The following is a 21,195-nucleotide window of genomic DNA, read 5'->3' as shown; positions in this document are numbered from 1 at the left end:
TAAAAAATTATTAGTGAAACTCGTCAAATATAATATGTACTTTGAAAGAAAACAAAATAACTAAACATAAACGAATTAAATTAATTTGTTAAAATCAACATGTATTACTTTTTCAAGCACTTCAAAATGTAGCATCAAATATACTTTAATGTATTTTTTATATTAATAGTGGACATATTAAATAATTAATTTCAAATTTATTAATTTTAAATGATTTAAATTAAGAATAAATTAACTAATCCTACCGAAAATGTTGAAATGTGATACATTTATTAAGCGATATTTTTAAAACTTTCTGGTGTTCTAAAGACATTTTGATATTTCCTCATTCTCAAAGCTCATATTTTAAGAACATTGCATGTTTTAATTATGGATCTAAGTGATTACCATTAATTATGTCATTTAATGTTAGGATCAGCCATTGATAATTGAAGATTTATTACAAGAAGAAAAACGAGAACAGGAAAAACAACGTCAAAGCCAGGCAAATTCTAACGATGAACAACCTATAAATACCAACTCGGAGTCTGCTTTACTTAGCGATCACGATTTTGACCGTTTGACGGCTGACGTATTTAATAATAGTCCTGTGGGAATCAACCGACCAAATCAAGGTATAAATAAATATTGAACCCGCAAGAAGTAGATTTAACAATAAGTTTTCTAGGCAACGCGCCTCTGCTGCCTCATTGGCAGCAAAATCGAGTCGCACCTCCCGCCACTCCTCAACCAACAACAGAAATTACTACGAGAACACAAATGTTTAATGCAAATGTGTTACCAGCGCCACCCTTACCACCGGAAAATATTGTTACCGAACAAGATAAACAAGCTCAATTAGCTTATGAACAATGGTTAAATCATCAAAACAATGTACTTAATCAACAGCTGAAATATTATGAAGCAGAAGTGCAGAAATTAAGAAAAAGTCGGAAGGTAAATTATAAATATACATTAACCATTTTTTTAAACTTATTAAATATTCTCGTGTCTAATATATTATTATGTTATGTTATGTTAGTCGTTGAACAGTAAACAGAGACAGCTTAGAAAATCAGGTAATCAGTTGAGCGAAGCGGATTCAATTGAATTACAACGTATCTCGGCAGAACAAGCTATCTTACAGAAACATCTCGAATCGAGCAGGAAACAATGTCGACAACACGGAATGCTAATACAGGTATCTGTTTTATAGGCACTGCTGTTTGTCCAAATGGAGCACCGCCAATAGGGGAATTTGACCAAAAACTTAGCAGCAACCATGTAGTATCCGTTTAGTATTTTTAAATCCTTACTTATCTCACTGGTCACTCTCCCCTATAAATAAATTTAGTACCACTACCCATTGTAGTTGGCAATCCTGTACAAGTAGCAATGTCTATATCAATCATAAACGTGTTAAATGAATTTTATTATTACCCCTACTGGTCTATATGAAGGAGTACCGGAATAAACAACAGTTAAAGAACCCAACGGTCACCGGTACACCCTCACCCTTGGGTCCGCCGACATCGTCTCCTATTCATCACCAGTCACCACAACATAGTTCTCCAATGCACAGTCCAGGACCTGTAATTGCTCATTCGCCTGGACCAGCTTCAGTTGCAGCTCTCTTGCAAAGTCCTGGAGGAAATGTGTCTCCTATGCAACCTTCTCGAATTGGAACTCCACTTTCCCAAGGTATATATAAAGAAATATTATATTAAGAATACTGGGGTAACATTAATATATTTAGTAGGTGAAGGAAGTCCAGGACCCGTACAATCTCCTTCCCAAATGGGTCTTTTACCGCCGGTTCCTAGAATGACATCACCACAACATAGAAGAGTAGTTACAAGTCCTGTAGGATATGCAGGAGATATGCGCGGTAACACATCTCAAATGCGGTTTGTCAGAGCTTCAGTGGACCATGGTGCGTTACAACAGCGAATTAGAAATCAAACCCCAAGTCCTATGCAAGCTTTCTCGCCAAAACCAGGAACTCCGTCACCTTTGAACAGTCCCCCTTTAAATCAAGTACCATTGACTCAACAACAACTTCTACAGAAACAGCTTCACCAACAGGAAAATATTCAAGGCGACGGAAATATTCATTCAAATCGAGTAGCACAATTGATCCAGCATAGGAATTTAAGTAGACAACAAAGTCAACAACAATTAACTCCACAACAACACCAAATGCTGGTTCAGCAACAGTTAGCTAAACAACAACAGCAGCAGCAACAAACAGTAATGCAACTACATGCAAGGCTTAACCAACAACAACAGCAGCAGCAGGTAAATCCACCACAGTCACCGATGCCTCCTAAGAGCCCTCTTCATAGCCAGTCAATTATGTCTCCGCATTCAATGCCAGCGTCTCCAATGCCACCAAAGAGTCCTATGTTGAATTTTAATTCCAACCAGAGTAATATGCCTAATTCTCCGGCTTCGCGAAGCCCCTTTCATCAAAATCAGCCACCTAATAGTCCCATGATGCATCAGTATCAAACACCGTCTTCTCCTATGATTAATTCACCTCATGCAATTAGAAGACCACCTAGTGCCAGTAGCAGTCCGGCAATGCCGGAAAGGCCTACCAGCGTAGAAAATCCAAGTACGCCTAGAACTCCGTACAACATTGATGGTTCGCATATTCAAGAAAGTATGCACACGGGAGGAGGAAATCCGAATAATCCTAGCAACCCTATACCCAGGCCACCATTGGGATTTGAATACTGCAAATTGGGCCTAAGAGGTGGAGCCCCTATGTGGGCCGGTTTTAATAGAGGGGAGAAGCGAGTACCCACGCCACCAACTGGATCGGACGGAGACAAAAGTTTACCTGGCGATTCGGTTTCATTAATGAAAAATAAAAAAGAATTACATTTGAACAAGGTATCAATTTTGAAAAAGAAAACTCTACCAAAGGGAAATGTTAAGAATATCGGAATGAAAACTCAATCTGATTATGACTATGATGAAAGCTCTTCTACGCCTCCAGTGACTCCACCGCCTTCCGTTTCTACACGAATTGTAGGCCAGAAAACCATACCAAAAACTGAATTAGTTACCGAAATTGTTGATTATGAGGATGATAATAGTACAGTGTTATCCTCAGAAGTATCATTGAGTTCGGCAGCTCAGCAAAATGACGATGAATTAGAAATGACTGAGACATTATCTCAGAATGATATTGCTGAAGTACTCTCCAGTCCATTAGAAGCTGATCAAATCTCGGATGATTATTTACTTTTCCACGAGAATATTGATATATCAAGCAGTGTACAATATTCTGATAAAGAAGAGGTAGAAGAAGAATATACTGATATTGTTATTCGTAGTCCAACAACGAGCGATGATGAATTTATTATGCAAGGTCGAACCAAAAAGTATAATATACTGGATATAACTGAAGCGGTAGAATCGCCAGATCAAGACATAGCTACGGAACCTTCAACGGAACCTGAAGACGAAGATCTTACGCAAGCTTTCGAAGAATCTGAAGTAGTGGTTATTGACCAACCTGTTAAGTCACCTGAGGAACAGATATCCACGAAAGAAGATTTCGAAGAACTAATAGACGAAGGAACAAGGAAGGAGAAGTTATTGAAAGCTGATCCAAAACACGTTGCGGATTTCCACAAGTATGCCGCGCCAAATGTTTTTACATTTCCCCCTAAAGGACAAACTGCTACTATCAGACCAGCAAACGTGATTGGGACAAAACTACCGCAAAAAATTTCTTTGATAACCCCGCTTATTCAGAATTTTTCTGGTCGAGGGGATGTTTCTAAGACAAATCTAGAAACTCAGCAGCTAATTTTAACTCCAAGTACTAAAATAACCACAACTGGGACGCCAAAGTTGACCAGTATTATATTAACGCATAATCCAGTTCGAAGCAATATATTGAGTGTTGGACCGAAGTTGGTGTCGTCGCCTTCTATCACTATAGTGAGTGCAAGTTCACAAATAGCGTCGATTTTACCTTCTAAGTTTACCGTGCCTGTTATAAGTGCTAGCGCAGTACGACAGCTTCCGAATGTTAAGGTTATTGATAAGCCTTCATCTTCTTTATCATTAACTACACCTGATAAAAATTTACCAAAGAAACTATTTGAAGATGGTTCGGTATCTCCAGATAGTTCTATTAACGAATCGATTGAAGAGAAAACTAAAATGGATTCTACTCATAACGACATTAAGTTGTTTATGAAAAATAATGAAGCTGTGCTGAAAACAGAATCAGTTGATCAAAAATTAGTTCCAATGGCCGAAACGGTTAGTCATACAGCAGTTCAAAATAAGGTAGGACACATCATTACTAAAGACAAACTACATAAAATTACCAAACCCATCGTTACCAAGACGGCTCCACCAGTTATTATACACCATGGTACTCCTGAATTGAAAATGACTGCTCAAGTTATTCAAGAACCAACAACACATATGCAAATTACAGCAACCGAGACAATGAGTACTTTTGACGGATCTTCTGAAGATAACTCTGTAGTTATTTCTATACCATCTCCTACACCATCGCAGGAACAAATGCTGGATAACATTGCATTACAGGCTTTGGAGACTCGCAGAAGAGATTTGGGTTATCAAGATGTACTAGATATGTTTGCGAATATGGAGAATCTCGAAACACCTGAACCCATAGGCGAAAAGAAAACTGCTAAATCAGAACCCGAAAATACAAAAGAGCCTGTTAGTCACCCGATGGCTATAAATGTAGCTAACTTGGCTAAACAGAGTGTTCCACAGCTGTCACCACTTTCACAACCCACTGAATTAACAACTAATATGGCGAACGCCTCCCAACAATTACGAACATTGTTGTCTTTACAAACATCAACCAATTCCCAAACATCCAATGTGGAAACGACAGGTAAAAGTAACAATCAAAAAATATTAAATAACTCCTGTCCTGTGACAGCATCGCCTGTAGTAACAGCAAGAATAATTCAAAAACCCGAGAGGCAATCGCCCGTAACGTTAACTACAGCCAGTACTGTTATCGTACCTAACATAGTCAAACAAAAGGTAGCGTGTAGTTCACCGAATAAGATAACGCTTCAAACCACACGGCCAACGGTCAGTAGTGTTCCAAATGTTAGTGAAAGTTTCGTGTCAAACAGAATTGTCCCAGTTACATCAGACCAATCAAAATTACTGTTAACTACATCTGCTGTGGCAACAACGTCGAAACCATCATCAAACATAAATAGTGAAATCAATAAAAAAGGCTCGTTAACTTTAACAGCCATGCTTCAAAACCAACCTGCAGCTACTCCAACAACTAAACCTTCGGCTGACACTATTACAGCGGCCAGCCTACTGGCAACTCCAGTTAGTTTATCTCCAACCAGATTTTCAGCAGCATTGGCACAAGCTCAACCAAACGCTATAATTGCAGCTGCGGCAGCTGCTTTAAGTAGTAGCTCAGCTACAAGTAATGCTTCTTCAAACTCTGTTATAACATCCTCATTTAAAACTATTACTTCAACTACAAATTTGCTTCATACACAATTAACAAAAGCTCGAACAAAATCCTTAGATGATATCAAAGATTTGAAAGAAGATCTAATTAAAATTGAAACTTCTGAACCAGAAAGTGAGGCGAAACAAGAATTTAGTACCATGAAGTATTCTACACCTACAAGTAGAGGAGAAGATTCGCAAAATGTTTTGTTAAAGAAATTATTGCAAAATACAGCTTGCGCTAGTACTCAATCTCCACCACCTAGTAGTGCCACAACTATAACAACTTTGGCTTCTTCTAATGAGGCACAAAAATCTAGTCCTCCTACTCTATCTTCTCTGCTACCTCCAGTCATAAAGACAGAACCACCAACTTCCACTGTAACGACTCAAACTAGACCTACCTTGCAGAGAATGCCAATAAGAGAAACTTCATTTGTATCAAGTCCAGCTCTTCAGCAATCTCCAACTAGTAGTGGTACAAGTAGCACAATGCCTACGCAGCAGTTACATATCGATGTTAAAAAATGTGCTCCACCTAGTAGGTCATCAAGCAGAGATGATCTTCTGTCACCACCAACACCTAGATCTTCCTGCAGTCAAGATTCCAGTCTTCAGACACCTCCATTAGTAATTAAAAAAGAATTTTCATCCTCTCAGAGCAATGGAACAGATGTTAAGAAAGAACTGTTAGACGATACATCCCAACATTCAGAAGTATCTGATCAAGGAAAAGGCGATATTCATATTAAAGAAGAAATGGACGTTGGTGATGTAAACCTATTAGAAAAATCGACAGTAGATAAGGAGGAATTGAAGAAACAGAAAAGAAGAATGTACAATCAGAAAAGAAGGCAGAATCAAATATTAAATAAAGATGTTAACAAGCCGAATAAAAGACCTAGGAAGAATTCGAAACTTGAAGAAGATTATGATTCTTATATTGATGGTGTTTTGGCACAATTAAGGCAGCTGCCACCTATGGCTGTATCTGAACCGTTATTGGTTCGTAATTATGGCGCTATGGCTGTGTTTGGTAGTGGTGATCTATCTAAAATCGGAACAAAATCTTACGATTCGCGAATTGGTGATTTGAAAGGTACTTATGGTGACGCGTCGCTGCCAGGATTCTCAGATTTTTATAGTACTAAACCATATGGAGATGACGAACCACTACCAGAAGTAGTACCTGTATCTACGCAACGAGGTTTCTATGACCAAGAGTTCCCATTGATTCGATTTGATACAGCAGACGATAAAAAATTCGATTTGTTTTCCCGAGAGGATACGCCTGATTCAATTGTTAGTAGTTCGTCTACAGAGCATATACCTTCTGATTTTAATGATAAATATTTGGGACTGAGATTAATTAGTGATGAAGAAGACGAAGACGAGAATCTTAAGAACAGACTCTCCCCAGATATTACTATTGTCAAACCAATCCCAATTAGACTAAAACCTGCAGGTCTGTTCTTGAAGGATCCAAAGTTAGATGCAGATGATAAAGAGAACGCTTGCAAGGAATTGAAACAAGAAAAATTGAGACCCGGGTCTGCGCCAGCAACGCCCATGAAAGAAAACGAGAACATTAAAGTTACTTTAACTTTAACATCAAGAGCGGCGGAAGATATCGTAGAAGTTCTCAGAGATCTGGCCAATATTTTACAGATTCCACCACCAGCGACATATCAAATCGTGGACAGGACGTCATCAGCAAGCGGACAAAAATTAGGAATGTATAGAACAAAAGGAAAAGATGGAAAAGAAGGCAGTAAGTATCCATCATATCAACATAATATGTGTATGGTGTCTATTGGAAAAGTTTATATTAAGTTAATTAGCGCCTAACATGTGTGTTTAATGGTCAAGCCAGTTAACGCACCTTTGCAATTAATATACGTTGCGGTCATTATCTTCATCAATTTCAATTAAAAAGTATAAACAAAACTGTGGATATTAGGTCATAACTAACAAAAAAGGGGGATATCGAGTTGTTACACAGTTCAAAGTAAGAAGGAAAAATAAAAGCCTTAAATTTACGAACATTTTGATACATAAATAGTTTTTTTTAACATTACTTTTGTTTTATTTATAACATATTGAAATTTTTCCAGTGGATACACCATAAAATTTTGTTCCATGTGATAATTTATTACATTAATTTTAGCTCCTATAGACATCCAGAGTATCTTGAATGGTGCAGCTAAATTTTGCAAGCATTGTGATGTTGTGATTTTAGATAATATGATAAAGAAGAAAGTTTCTGATTTACCATTATTATCTAAAGATTCTGACTTATTGGGAGAAGGTGAAGAAGTTTATTTTTGTAGTTCTACTTGCTACATGCAGTTTGCCTTAATGCATCGCTCTCCTTCAATATCTGAAGATAAGGTAAGTTTGACATTGCTTAACTATAAATGAATTGGAAAGTAACAAATACACATTCTAGGCTGCTGCTATTATTGATCATTTGTCACAAAAAGATACAAATTTGGTTAAAATGAAGCCGACGCCAATGGATGTATCAGAGCAAAAGCCAGTGATGAATAAACAAACTCCAGATGTAAGAGACATCAAATCAGAAGAGCCATCTTCATACCCAATTTCTTCATATTTCCAATCGTCCATTAAACAAAATAATAAGATGACTTTAGCAAAGAGCCAAGAACCACCCAGAATTCAAAAAAATATTTCATATAAATTCTGGACTCCTGGATGCCTACAGCCCAATCAAAAACACAAAAGGCTGAGTGACAAGGAAATAACTGAAATGCTCTACCAAATGGGTATTACAGTTGCACCTTCTAAGATACCAGAAGATACAAGGAAGTGCATGTTTTGTCAAGGTAATTTAAGCAAGACAACATTAAAAAAAGGAAAGTAAGGTGGTTGCGCGCGTCTGCACCTCACTGCGTTTTAAATTATAGTTTAACAGTTTCTCCTTTAAGAAAAGTTATAAGAAGTATGTCAAAGTCCTTTATCTTTTCAAAAATAGGTCGCCAAAATATGAATAGAAATGAAAATAATTCAAAAATAATTTATTACAATTTATCTAGACATGATATTGTCTATAAATATTGCTTTGTTAAACTTTGCTTACACCATCAATGAGTTCTGTGTACGGTTCTTTGTCCACATCCTAATCCATATATTTCCATTATTAGACTGTGGTTATTTCTTTGAAATTATTGCTGTATATAAAATATATAAGTGAATTTATATTTTATATAGCTTTTGGTATCTTTTCTTTCTCCATATTATTTTCCTTGATCTGGTTTATACACTAACTAATAATCTAAACTATAAAAATACCTTTTTCTTGAAGAACTCAATAGTAATTTCTCCGTTATTTTTTATATTAGATAGTAAGTAATAGTGAAGATTTTACGTTAACAAGCCCGTTTTGCTGAAATGCACATGTCCACCTCAAAACTTTCTGTTTTATGATATAGTCTAAACAATTTGTGTATGTATCATTACTTTATCACACTTAATTCTTTACAGTTGTTGGCGATGGTGTAGCTGATGGTCCTGCTAGACTTCTCAATTTCGACGTTGATAAATGGGTCCATCTTAACTGTGCGCTGTGGTCGAATAATGTTTATGAAGCCGTTAACGGATCATTAGTAAATCTAGACATCGCCATCCAACACAGCTCCGCCACCATATGTGTCCATTGTAATAAACCAGGCGCCACGATCAGTTGCTTCAAGACTAGATGCTGCAATGTTTATCATTTATCCTGTGCTGTTCGCGATAACTGCGTATTCTTTAAAAATAAAACAATTTTCTGTGCGGCTCACGTACCGAAGAACGAGAAAGATAATGAATTAACCACTCTCTCAGTCAGCAGAAGAGTTTATGTAAATAGAGATGAGAACAGACAAGTAGCTACGGTGATGCATCACACTGACACTAATAACTTATTAAGAGTGGGTAGTTTAATTTTCCTGAATGTTGGACAACTATTACCTCATCAACTACAAAATTTCCATACTTCAAACTATATATATCCCATTGGTAAGTAATAACAGTTGTATTGGGTTTTATCCATTTTTATCTAAGGTGCCTCCAGTGAAAGATTATATTTAAACATTATAAAAGTACAAAATGTGGAAATTTATTTCTTAAATATAATTCAGTTCAGAGAGTCAGTTCCTTTGAGACACCTTGTATTAGTAAAAAAAATATGCTTATAACCAAATGTTTTTAGGCTACAAAATTGTTAGATTTTACTGGAGTATGCGACATCATAACAAACGATGTCGTTATATCTGTTCGATTCACGATTCCGGTGGTCGGCCCGAGTTTAAAGTTGTCGTGCAAGAAACTGCCGAGGAAGATGTACAATATAGGGATACAACGCCAAAAGGAGCTTGGAATCCCATTTTGGAAAAGATAGCAGCATTGCGACGTGAAAATAAGTGTGTACAGATGTTCCCCCAATTCATATCTGGAGAGGATTTGTTCGGTTTAACTGAGCCAGCGGTTGTTAGAGTTTTAGAAAGTTTGCCTGGTATCGATACCCTAACCGACTATAAGTTTAAGTAAGTCGGTATTTTTACTAATATATATAGTTAATAATAAGTTTTTTTTAATCAAAGATATGGAAGAAACCCCCTGCTCGAGTTGCCTTTAGCAATTAACCCTAGCGGGGCGGCACGTACAGAACCTAGATTACGACACCAAACCCACTGGAAACGCCCGCACACCCATAGAACAACAGGATCATCCAGACCGGCGTTCGGCCCATCAGCTACAGGCCCCACCACACCAACAAGTATAGGAGAAATTGTCTGTCCTTATAGCAAACAATTCGTGCATTCCAAGAGTTCACAGTACAAAAAAATGAAACAAGAATGGAGAAACAATGTTTACCTTGCAAGGTAATCCTATGCAAGAACTCCCTTTCTTTCCTAACTTTCTTTATTTCCTAGTTGATAATTTGGAATGGATTGTTAATTGTTACTTTTTAATTTGATATGATTTTTTGATATTGAAACAACTAGTTTGTAATGAGTAACCAGCTGAATATATTGATTGTTAAATAGGTTATGTATATATGTGTAGTGAATGAGTATATACGTGAATTTTTAAGAATGTTATTGCTGAAAGATAGGAAGGATGTTCAGTTTTAATCACCTGTGATATAACCAATATTATTAGACTAAGCATTTCAAGAAACACGAAAATTTGAAATAAATAAAGATGACCACCAAAACCTTATTGTTTTATGGCATGACTCAATACAGCATGGTAAATCATTTGTAATTAATCATATATAAATTAATACTTACAAAACTGATAATGGAACATTTTTATTCACTTGCATTATCATTTATCATTAATAAACATTTGCTACTCCTACATTTCTTCCATTTTAAATGACTAAACATTTTTATCAGTAATTTAAATCAATGAATAGTCAAAACCAAAGTTAATCTTTTTGTTTCGTTTTTTTTTTAATTAACTCAATACATTGCTAGTGACAATGAACAGTTAAATGTTCATTAAGTGATCTGTTATTTATTATTTCAGATCTAAGATACAGGGATTAGGATTATATGCTGCTAAAGATTTAGAGAAATACACTATGGTAATTGAGTATATTGGTGAAGTTATTAGAACAGAGTTATCTGAATGTAGGGAAAAGCAGTATGAGGCCAAAGTGAGTAATCAATAGATGACGACCGGTAATTGATTAATTTGCTTTATTGCTTTAGAACCGGGGTATTTATATGTTTCGACTGGATGACGATCGAGTGGTTGATGCCACGTTATCAGGAGGTTTGGCTCGTTATATAAATCATTCGTGCAATCCAAATTGTGTCGCAGAAACTGTTGAAATTGACAGGGACCTGAAAATTATCATTTTCGCAAAACGACGAATTCAAAGAGGAGAAGAAGTAAGTACAATTATATTTAATGGTATTGTCTTAATATACTGCAAGATTATAGCAAGTTTACAGGTTTTATCATTATTATCAGATGTAGATAAAAATTCATATATTATAAATCTATTTAGGTTTATCTTGATATATTATGTATTTTGTACGCTTTAAAATTTGCCTTATCTTAATTAACTTTTTTTAATTAGTATTAATCAATTTTTGAATGCATCTAGAAATTTTTCAGCAATTAATATCTTAGCTATTTGTCCTGTGTTGTGTTGGTGACAACGGGTTGTTACAAAGAGACTTGCTATATTTGTATGCCTACTGTACAAGGTTAACATTGTATTACAGTGTATCAGAACAGTCGTTTGGTCATAATAAATGAAACACTGTTCAGCAGTCGCAAGTTCAATTGAGGAAAGACCATATTCTTCTGTATCCACTTTTTCTAACTTAATGAAATTTTTTCATGGTACTGTATTATTAATTTAGATATATTTATGTTGTAAATTGAAAGCAATCTCAGAGGAACTATTTTCGCTGAACACATTACCTTTGAATACCATAGGGATATGTTAAAATAATTGTCATAGCCAACTTTTTATACAAATACAAAATAGGCTAATTATTATCCAGTATATTAATTTAAATATTGTTTGTTTCAGCTGGCATATGATTATAAATTTGATATTGAAGATGACCAACACAAGATATCCTGTATGTGTGGGGCTCCGAATTGTAGAAAATGGATGAATTAAAAAGATGAACTGCATTAAACTGTTCATCAAGTAACGGGAATGAGTGAGAGCGTAAACATTCCATTGCAAACCATCGAAACCTGCGTTTTCGAATATACAGACACACCTGCAAAATGTTTCGTAGGTTTCTTTTTAATTTGTTACAGATTTATAGTAATTTCCGATAACATATATTTTCTTAATGAATTTCTGTTTTTATAGACTTAAGATGTAAGAGTGCAATATTTATTACCTTACCAGGATAATTTCTCTTTTTTTTCTACTTTTTGTGTAAGATTTACTGTTTTTAGCTATATTTTATTCTTATACTATGTAAATAAATTTTTGTAAAACGCCCAAGAACGACATACTTTTACAAGCTTATTTATTAGAACCTACAGTCTTCTTCGGCGTTTTGTTGTTGCTTTATCTGAATTATTGTGCCGGTCGCGTCACTCGGTCCAGATCTAGCCTGGATATTTTTGTTGTATTAGTTTGGTGACGTTTTAATACCTTGGTTAGGGCGACCTACATCTGTTTGTTTATAGATATTCGCGACAATACGTACAGTGATTCTTTCTCGGAATGGAATAAATTTGTTTTTATTTTGTAGAAACCTGACAATCACTCGGTGTAGCATAATGCCATATTGCATTTTTTTGTTAAAAGTGTTTCTATAATATATGTAGTAATATTATGTAAATAAAATATGTATAAGTAGAATAAACACTTTTTTAAATTCACACTAGCTTTTGTTCTTTCTTGCCTTTCCATGTCACATCAAAAATTTAGGGTGGGCGAAGTCAACAAGAAATGTTCGGGTTTTTAAGTATATCTTTGGTGTTACCAAGTTCATGCGGCGAGGCTTATTGTGGTGGTAACAAGAATTTATGTAATGAACCAGCCTTATTTTGTATAAAAATGCGGGTTGAACGGTATCCTTTACACCACAACTGATCTAAGTCATCATTTCTTACTTGAAACGAAATATTTTTGACTGAATCTGAAGAAAAAGCTTGTTGTAATCCATATCAATACTGGCTCAGTCAAATTATTTTGGAGAGGTAAAATAGCTGTTTTTTCGAATGTTTCTAATTAAATAAAATCTAACAACTTTTCAAAAAAAAGGTTGATATTGGATCACCAATCACTGAGGGTCCCCGTGAGTTCAGTTTTCTTTGGGAGCAAAGTGTTACTTTATGTGATTTGTATATCACTTGTAATTTGACCGAAACCATATGGCGAGCAGGAATAATGGTGATAAACTTTTGTGTGCAAAGGAATACCAGTGAATCGGCAGTATAATTTATACTAACTGCTAATATGTAACTGACTTTTTTATTTCAAAATAAAGTATTCAAACATGTTTCCATTTATAAATGTAAAAATGTATATATCTGATATATCTACCGTCTATCGACTTTTGCTACAATTTTAAACCCAATGTTAACAACATGGTGCGGTGAAGCTCCTCGTTCAAATGGTGATGACAAGTACTAACGTTATAAACCTGTATTTTTTGCCATCTATGTTAAACGACTCATTCAGTCGATAGTATTATTCCGGAGTTATCAAAGACTGTTTTGAATTTATCCAGTTAAGCAGAATCGATTGACCTCTCAAAAATGAAGATAAAAAAGTTTGACGTTAAGTCACCAATTACTGTGAATGACCTCAAAATATCTCTTAAGCTGGTTTAATGGACTCTGACCAGAAGCATCGTAGTTCATATTGTATGGTCTCCGAATGCAAACTGAAGTTTAAAACCCCTTTTAGCCTAGCTTTTTATAACTTTTATAACGAAGCTTAAGAAACCACTTTCATAATTTGTTCATTTTGGAAGTTCGGTTAGGAACGTCGTCTGTGGTAATTCGAATAGATCGGTATGGTGAGCCGATGGAGTAATGATGACAAACATATACATTATCAGCTTTCGCAATATCATTCGTAACGCGATCAATCTAACATCGTGAATTCTTTTTCTCTCGTCTGTTTAATTTTCTTATTACAATTTTAGGCCACATATTAACAATCTAGTGACCAATTATCAATCGCAAAGATTGTATTAATCTTGAAATTCTAATTCCTTGGTTCCTTTTAAACTATGCTTCTTGATAAATAACACAATGGTATATTTAATTGAACAACTAACCTAATTATAGTTATAACTAATACTATATGCAACAGCTAAGCTGTAAATGTTAAAGATTATGTTACCTGGTTCTTCAAGTAGTTAACGTAACATAATAAACCATAGAAAAAATAGAAATTTCACGGTATAGGCGACCTTGGGGAAATGTTTTGTTTAGTTCAATCAACTGTAGCGCTGCGATCGCAAATTGTGATTGGCAGTTTAAATTGCAGGTGCCGCCACTAACATGAATGTGATTGGTCGATCAAATTGTGTGAAATCAGCATTTTCTATAGGCGTCCATTTTTATCTTTGTTGTTTGTAGGTTATGGTTTTTGTTTAGATCATGAAATTTTCGTTTTACGTTGTGCATATTTTCTGTTTTACATTAATTATTATGGGGTAATAATATAAAAATTGATGACAATACGTCAGTGTAGTAAAAGATGTAGTGTACCGGGGTAAAATTCTACTACGGAAATTAGACATCGTTTCCCAAAGAATGATCTCGATACTTTCCAAAAATGGGTTGATCAAGTAAATAATAGTAAGTTACCTGGATAAACCACAATGCAAATATATCAACGTCATGGTGTTTGTTATGGACATATTAGTGAAAAATTTAGAATTATCCTTCCTTCACGAACAGGTATTTGGGTAAATGCATATCCATCATTGGTTTTATCAGGTACATATAAAATTATCTATCTACTACATGTCTGTTTATATATTGTTTGTTTACAGAAACTCAAAAACTTATGAAGATGTTAGTAGTAATAAAATTCAATTAATCTACCAAGTTGTGCGTATGTTGTCAATGTGATGTCTCTACATAAAGAAGTCTTACAAGAAGGTAATAATTAATATAACTGGATAATTAGTAGTAATAAATACTACTTTTAATTGTAAAATATCCCTAAAATATTTGTAATACTTTAACTTTCTAGAACAATCAGTGTTCAATCATTTTATAGTAGAGGAATTATATATTTAAATTTGATTGCCTTGTTAAGAAAATATTTGTTATGGTGCCATCAATTAAAAATTTAATTGCTACTTTTAGGGGATTTATTAACTTAAAGAAATCTATTTTGTCTAAATTTACAAATAACTACATTTGTTTAACAAATCTTAACCAAGATTGCTTAAAGATTTTTGTTGGATCTATTAGAGGTCATAGAGGTAGAAACAGCATCCTTCCCCTAGTATGTTCGAGAAATTTCTAAAAGGGCTCATCATTTCATTTTTTTCACATCATTCGCCCGGAGCAAATTGTGAAGAAGATGAACATGTTGGCGCTTTAGATAACTTACATTATTTTTTAACTGGAGATGTAGCATCACCAGAGGTTGTAGAATCACCAGTTGAGTCTATATTTTCAGTTCCAGAGAACTTTGCTCTGAGGAAAACAAGAGTGGAACGTTGCACGTTAGTCTATATTTCAGGCTATTTGATAAAACTTCTGAGAAAAAAGACAACGTGCAATATCTGTCTACATTCTACATTAAGTAGTTCCACAGATCAAAAACTCGATACTGATTTTATAGAAGCGATGCAGCCGCGTAGACCCAAATTAACAACTCCATCAAGACTGTTTTACTATACTGTTTGTAGATCTTTAAGCTATCTCTTTTATTTAATACCTAGATTTTGTCATAAAAATAGCATATCTGTTATTCTGAGAGATGTCTTAAAAAAACACATAAATTTTAAACGTTTCAACTGCCCAGTCCATAGCGATTTTGAAGACCACATTTTAAATCTTATTGTCAAATGTTCATTGTATTTTTGGGTTAAACAAGTTAATTCAATATTAACAGGGAAGGACTTAAAGTTTACCTTCAGTATAGCACAAATACAAGATAGAACTCTAATAGATCCTATAAAATTGATGGCACTAAACAAATACGAAAAAGGGAGCAGGCGTTATAGAAGAGTATTTTAATTATTTTGTCTGGAGTATGGGGCTTTTAATTTTTTTTATTTACATTTTTGTAGTTTATTTATTTTTGCTTTTTGCAATTATGTATATTTCTGTTGTTTTTTATTATTATTTATATTATTTACATTTATGTATATTTGTATAGGATTTTATTTTAATAAATTAGTTTTTTAAATTAAATTCGATTTTCATTCAAATATTATTGGCCAGCAAATGTGACGTCATAAAATAGTCACGTGAAATGGCTGACCAATCAAAGCAAATTATTTTCCTTACAGGATTCTATATAATATTTTTAAACTAACCAATCAAATTCACGTTGTCAGCGCCACCAATGATTGGACTAAACAAGATTTTGCCCCACCACTTAGCATTGTAGTTGCACACCCCTGATAATAAACCCTTAATTAACATTGTATACTTCGAGAGTGTCTCATTAATACGGAAATACAAAATCTCAGCCAAAATTCAACCATTCGTTAAGATTTCAGCAGTGATGTTTACAGTCGGTTTCTGCATGTTTTAAATAATTTTTAGGGTAAATTAGATGTGGCTCGGTGAATGGAGGTAAAACGAAATGAAACATGTTTACATTATGTGACCGTTATTTATTGAAGTAATATAAAATGTGGAAAATACAAAGTAGATAAAGCGGGTGGCAGCGGTGTTACCTGGAGACGATGCTTGGGCAGTCGATGGTGGCACGTCTAAACCAAACGATGGTCGAGTACTGAATGAATGGAAATACCCTTCAATAACATCCGAGATAAACGTCTGGGGGTTGCCAGCTATTCGTTATCGGGTTCTAGTTGGCGCTGCTGGAACCCCGCCCGTGTTCAACACCTGGGATTATATTTCTGGGTATTTTGTAGACCGTTATTCCACTATGTAAAATTCGACATGCCTCAAGGTCGCTACAAACCTTTTTGTATGAAGATTTGTCTTGCTAAAGCTCAAACTGTAGTTTGTCAGTAGTCACTGGGTCCAAATCTGACTGTACAATGGGTGTCTAAGCAATTCGAAATTATTGGTTTATGACACGGCACAAATTATTTGCCATTAAAAGTACAGTAACACATAAACCAAATGGCAGATAAGCTACTACCCTTTAGAAAGTAACAAACACTACCTATCCTATTTACTATATCAATTCATAAAGGGTATTCAGAGTTAGATACTGACTGAAAATAACATCCACATACAATTCAGATTGCTCTCAGTTTGGTCACTTTCCAATAGAGATACTAACTAGGCCAGCATTAAACCGCAAGAGTGTTAATAGAAAGTAATTGAGGACCCTAAATCCTCGTTTGAAGCTCACGTTAAGTGTATCATCTTCAGTCACAAAAAGCCAAGCTGTATATTATATTCTTCTATATTTTACATTAGAATAATTTGAACCCAAACTTTATAGTACCACAATTTATTGTAAAATAATGTAACTCTATGTTTTTTTTCTCTGAAGCAATTGATTGGTTACTACTTTAACATCATGTGAAGCGTTATCCTCGAATGAAACATTGTCTAGTGAATAGGGCAGGTTTTACCAATTCTATATTTAAATAAAATATTCTATATTTAAATTTAAAAAGTCTTCACAGATGTTGGATTATATGGCTAAATGATCGGTCTTACGTCACGTCTTCATTAAACTATTGAACGAAACTAAGTAAATAATATGCTTTAAGAAGCTTTGGTCGGTTTCAGCTGCTGGAAATGATATTGCTTATTCGATTTAAATTTTAATGTTATCGCTGAGAAAATAAAAATAGCTTTACAAGATACTGATGATCTTGATCTCAACGTTATGTTGTTGACATATGTCAATCTTACAACTTAATCACACAACTTTTTACCTTTGTTTATTACGTTTTAATCCTATTGGTAGCGCCTTCTTTTGTCAAATCTCTCTCTTTTCACTATTCCGTCAGAGTAATTCAATTATTAAGCATATAGATTGTTTAAAAAAAACTATCTAAAATTCTATAAACAAATATGCAACAATTCAACAATGTAATGATGAATGTTTATACTAGCACAATCAAAATATTTTCTATTTTTATTGCATTAATGATTCCCATGAGTGGATAATGATCGGACATGGCTGCCGACTGCATTACATCATGAATTTTTATTATAGCTTTAGGATGTTGTCTGGTAATTTGAAACATTTAGCGAATTGTGGTGAATTATTCAATTAGTTTGATTCCGTTTAAAATTTCAAACAAAAAAACAAATAACGCTAACAACTATTTTATGTAGACATTTTTAATGGAATAGACTAAGAAATTTATATTACAGGGTCCTTCTATTAGAGCATTAGAACCAAATATGCTTGTTTTTCAGTTCGTCATTCAAATAGTTATTTAACAAAAAGGGAATTGAATTTTTTTTTCTTTTACTCTTTGTGATTCCACAATCTGCCCTATAGGCAATACGTATTTCTTATGTCTATATTATATTTACATGGCATGCAGAAAATCACTTCCTTAAGCGATCTTCTGTATAAAATATTATCTTAATTAATTAGTCTTATTCTAAAGTCTATATATGTCCAGTAATCAGATCAGGTGGTGTTAAACGTTTTAGTCTACGCACTTCACTATCACGTCGGATATTTAGCTGATTAGCGAGTACATTGGGATGCACTGACACTCTTTCGAAGTACTTCACACAAACACGTTGAATTACACTCGTTATAGGTTCTAGAGGAATATCGCGTTGTATCACTTTATTTGAAATATAGTACGGAGCATCAACAATGGCACGCAACACTTTATTTTGAAACCGTTGAATGATGGATAATCAGATTTGCTAGCGGTACCCCATAGTTGGATTCCATATGACCAAATAGGCTTGAGTATACAGACTATATAGCAACACCTTGTTATCTAATGATAACTTGGATTTGTGCCCGATGAACCAATACATTTGATATAATTCCAGTCGATGTTGTTTTCATTTATAGAGTATGTGCTTCTTCCAGGTTAAGCGTCGATCTAAGTGTATACCAAGATATTTAACTCGCTCTGCTTGGGGGAGTTGACGATGATTGATATTCACTGGTGGACATGTTCTTCTACGCAGGGTAAACGTTACATGGGTGGATTTTGTTTCATTGACTTTAATGCGCCATGCCTTCAACCATAATTGTATTTGCTCCAGGTGGGTTTGTAGGTATATTGATGCTGTGACCGGATCTTCATGGGATGCCAAGATTGCTGGGTCGTCTGCGTATGTTGCCACAGTAGTTATTTTTGTGGTGGGCAGATCGGCCGTATACAGAAGATACAGTACTGGACCCAGTACACTACCTTGCGGAACTTCTGAATATATGGGATTGAATTCAGTATGTTCATCGCCTTGATTTACAATAAAATGTCCATGGGATTTGACGATTTATGTAACTGATAGTCCGGATGAGGAAGAAGTTTCTTTAGTTTAACCTGCAAGCCCGTATGCCATACTTTGTCAAAAGCCTGAGATATATCTAGAAAAGCAGCTGAACAATATCTTTTGGAATTTAGGTCAGTGTTAATTTTGTTTACAAATCTGTGCATTTGTTCTATAGTCCCATCCTTAGTGCGAAACCCAAACTGATGTTTTGGGATAATTTTTCTTTTTTCTATTATATAGTTTAGCTTCTTGATATATAGTTTCTCGAAAACTTTCGAGATTATCGGTAATAAACTTATAGGGCGGTAGGAGGTCACATCTTCTGGTATTTTTCCTGGTTTAAGAATCATTAGTATTTTAGCTACTTTCCAGATGCTAAGGAAGTAATTAATTCGTAGCATAGCATTTAATTAATAGTTATAGCATTTAGTTAATAGTTTCACACCCTTTTCTGATAGTTCTTTTAAAATTTTACCAGTAATTAAGTCATAACTAGGAGCTTTTTTAATATTAATTTCTCTCATTATTGTTTCCTTAACTTTTTTGACCGTTAATTTCTCGTGCGGTAAGTCCATTTGAAATGGCAAATCCAGAAAGCTAGTAATTTTATTTTCATCATCTTTATGTAGCTGAGATTGGAAAGGTTTATCTTTTTCTGTATCGAACATGATATATGTGTATTTTTTCTTGGAAATGTTTCATTATTAGGAGTCGTGGGATATGCTGCCTCCTGTATATTTTTTGTAATGTTTATTGCTGCCATTTCTATGTCAATTTCAGTTTGTAACGATAAGTTTAGAGAGATGATTCGGTCTAAGTTTTCTCTAAATGAGGACCAGTTAGTTTTATTATTGCACAGAGAAGGGGTTTATCTTTGATGGCAATCTTTGAAAAAAGTGTTACTATTATTGGTGAATAATCAGAAGACAGGTCAAAACATGATTCGGCATGACACTTTTTGTATCAATATTTTTTGTAATACAGAAATCTATAGTATCCGGCTTTTTATTTCTATCTGAAGGCCAATATGTTGGTTTACCAGTAGAGATATGTTGTAAATTATCTGTCTTTATTGCTTTTAGCAGTTCTCTACCTTTTGAGATTATTATTCTTGAACCCCACATTAAATGTTTTGCATTGTAATCTCCTCCGGCTATAAATCTATTATCTAGCGTACTGAAGAATTCTTGAAATTGTTCTGCCTTGTTGTTATGTTTGGGTGGGCAATAAATTGCAGACATTGTTAATGATCCATGGACTTCCTCTATGGTTATACTGGTTGCTTGCAAGTAGTCTTTGCGGAATTTTTCTTTTTCGAAATGCTTTATATCATCTCGAATGGTGATGGCTGTACCACCATGTGCTTTATCATCAGGGTGATTTGTATGATAAAGTTTATATTTGGGAATTTTCAAATAATGTTTGTCCGTAAAATGTGTTTCGGAAACCATCATAATATCAATATTTTGTTCAGTTACGAACATTTTTAGATCCCTGGCGTGTTGTTGGAGCCCACTGGCATTCCAGACGGCGATTTTGTAGCTAATGGTTTCAGGCATTAGGCAAGTTTGCTGACGACGGTTGTGAGTAGATCAAGCATCGTACTCATTTCATCCATTAGTTTGG

At 34.6% G+C, this 21,195-nt stretch overlaps 1 protein-coding gene across 9 annotated transcripts in view; it reads left to right on the top strand.

The window, feature by feature from the left end:
• LOC143191021 (uncharacterized) overlaps positions 1 to 12,843 on the top strand; it is a 34,582-nt gene extending 21,739 nt beyond the window's left edge. For 7 of the 9 annotated variants that reach the window (XM_076395690.1, XM_076395697.1, XM_076395674.1 and 4 more), the window contains 13 exons: positions 413 to 614; positions 668 to 936; positions 1,022 to 1,180; positions 1,440 to 1,680; positions 1,736 to 7,240; positions 7,637 to 7,860; positions 7,919 to 8,315; positions 8,974 to 9,489; positions 9,683 to 10,016; positions 10,074 to 10,355; positions 11,008 to 11,137; positions 11,193 to 11,375; positions 12,029 to 12,843. In XM_076395690.1, the coding sequence (XP_076251805.1) occupies positions 413 to 614; positions 668 to 936; positions 1,022 to 1,180; positions 1,440 to 1,680; positions 1,736 to 7,240; positions 7,637 to 7,860; positions 7,919 to 8,315; positions 8,974 to 9,489; positions 9,683 to 10,016; positions 10,074 to 10,355; positions 11,008 to 11,137; positions 11,193 to 11,375; positions 12,029 to 12,121 (8,535 nt within the window). In that variant the 3' untranslated portion in view covers positions 12,122 to 12,843. The remainder of the gene's footprint in view (positions 1 to 412; positions 615 to 667; positions 937 to 1,021; positions 1,181 to 1,439; positions 1,681 to 1,735; positions 7,241 to 7,636; positions 7,861 to 7,918; positions 8,316 to 8,973; positions 9,490 to 9,682; positions 10,017 to 10,073; positions 10,356 to 11,007; positions 11,138 to 11,192; positions 11,376 to 12,028) is intronic. The other 2 variants (XM_076395683.1, XM_076395735.1) reach the window with 2 other exon arrangements.
• Positions 12,844 to 21,195: the final 8,352 nt, after the last annotated feature.

This window comes from Rhynchophorus ferrugineus, unplaced genomic scaffold (assembly GCF_030347505.1).
Source record: "Rhynchophorus ferrugineus isolate W39M unplaced genomic scaffold, kcgeb_rfMv2 rfM1, whole genome shotgun sequence".
Classification (NCBI taxonomy): Eukaryota; Metazoa; Arthropoda; class Insecta; order Coleoptera; family Curculionidae; genus Rhynchophorus; species Rhynchophorus ferrugineus.
This window is presented reverse-complemented; position numbering and strand designations above follow the sequence as displayed.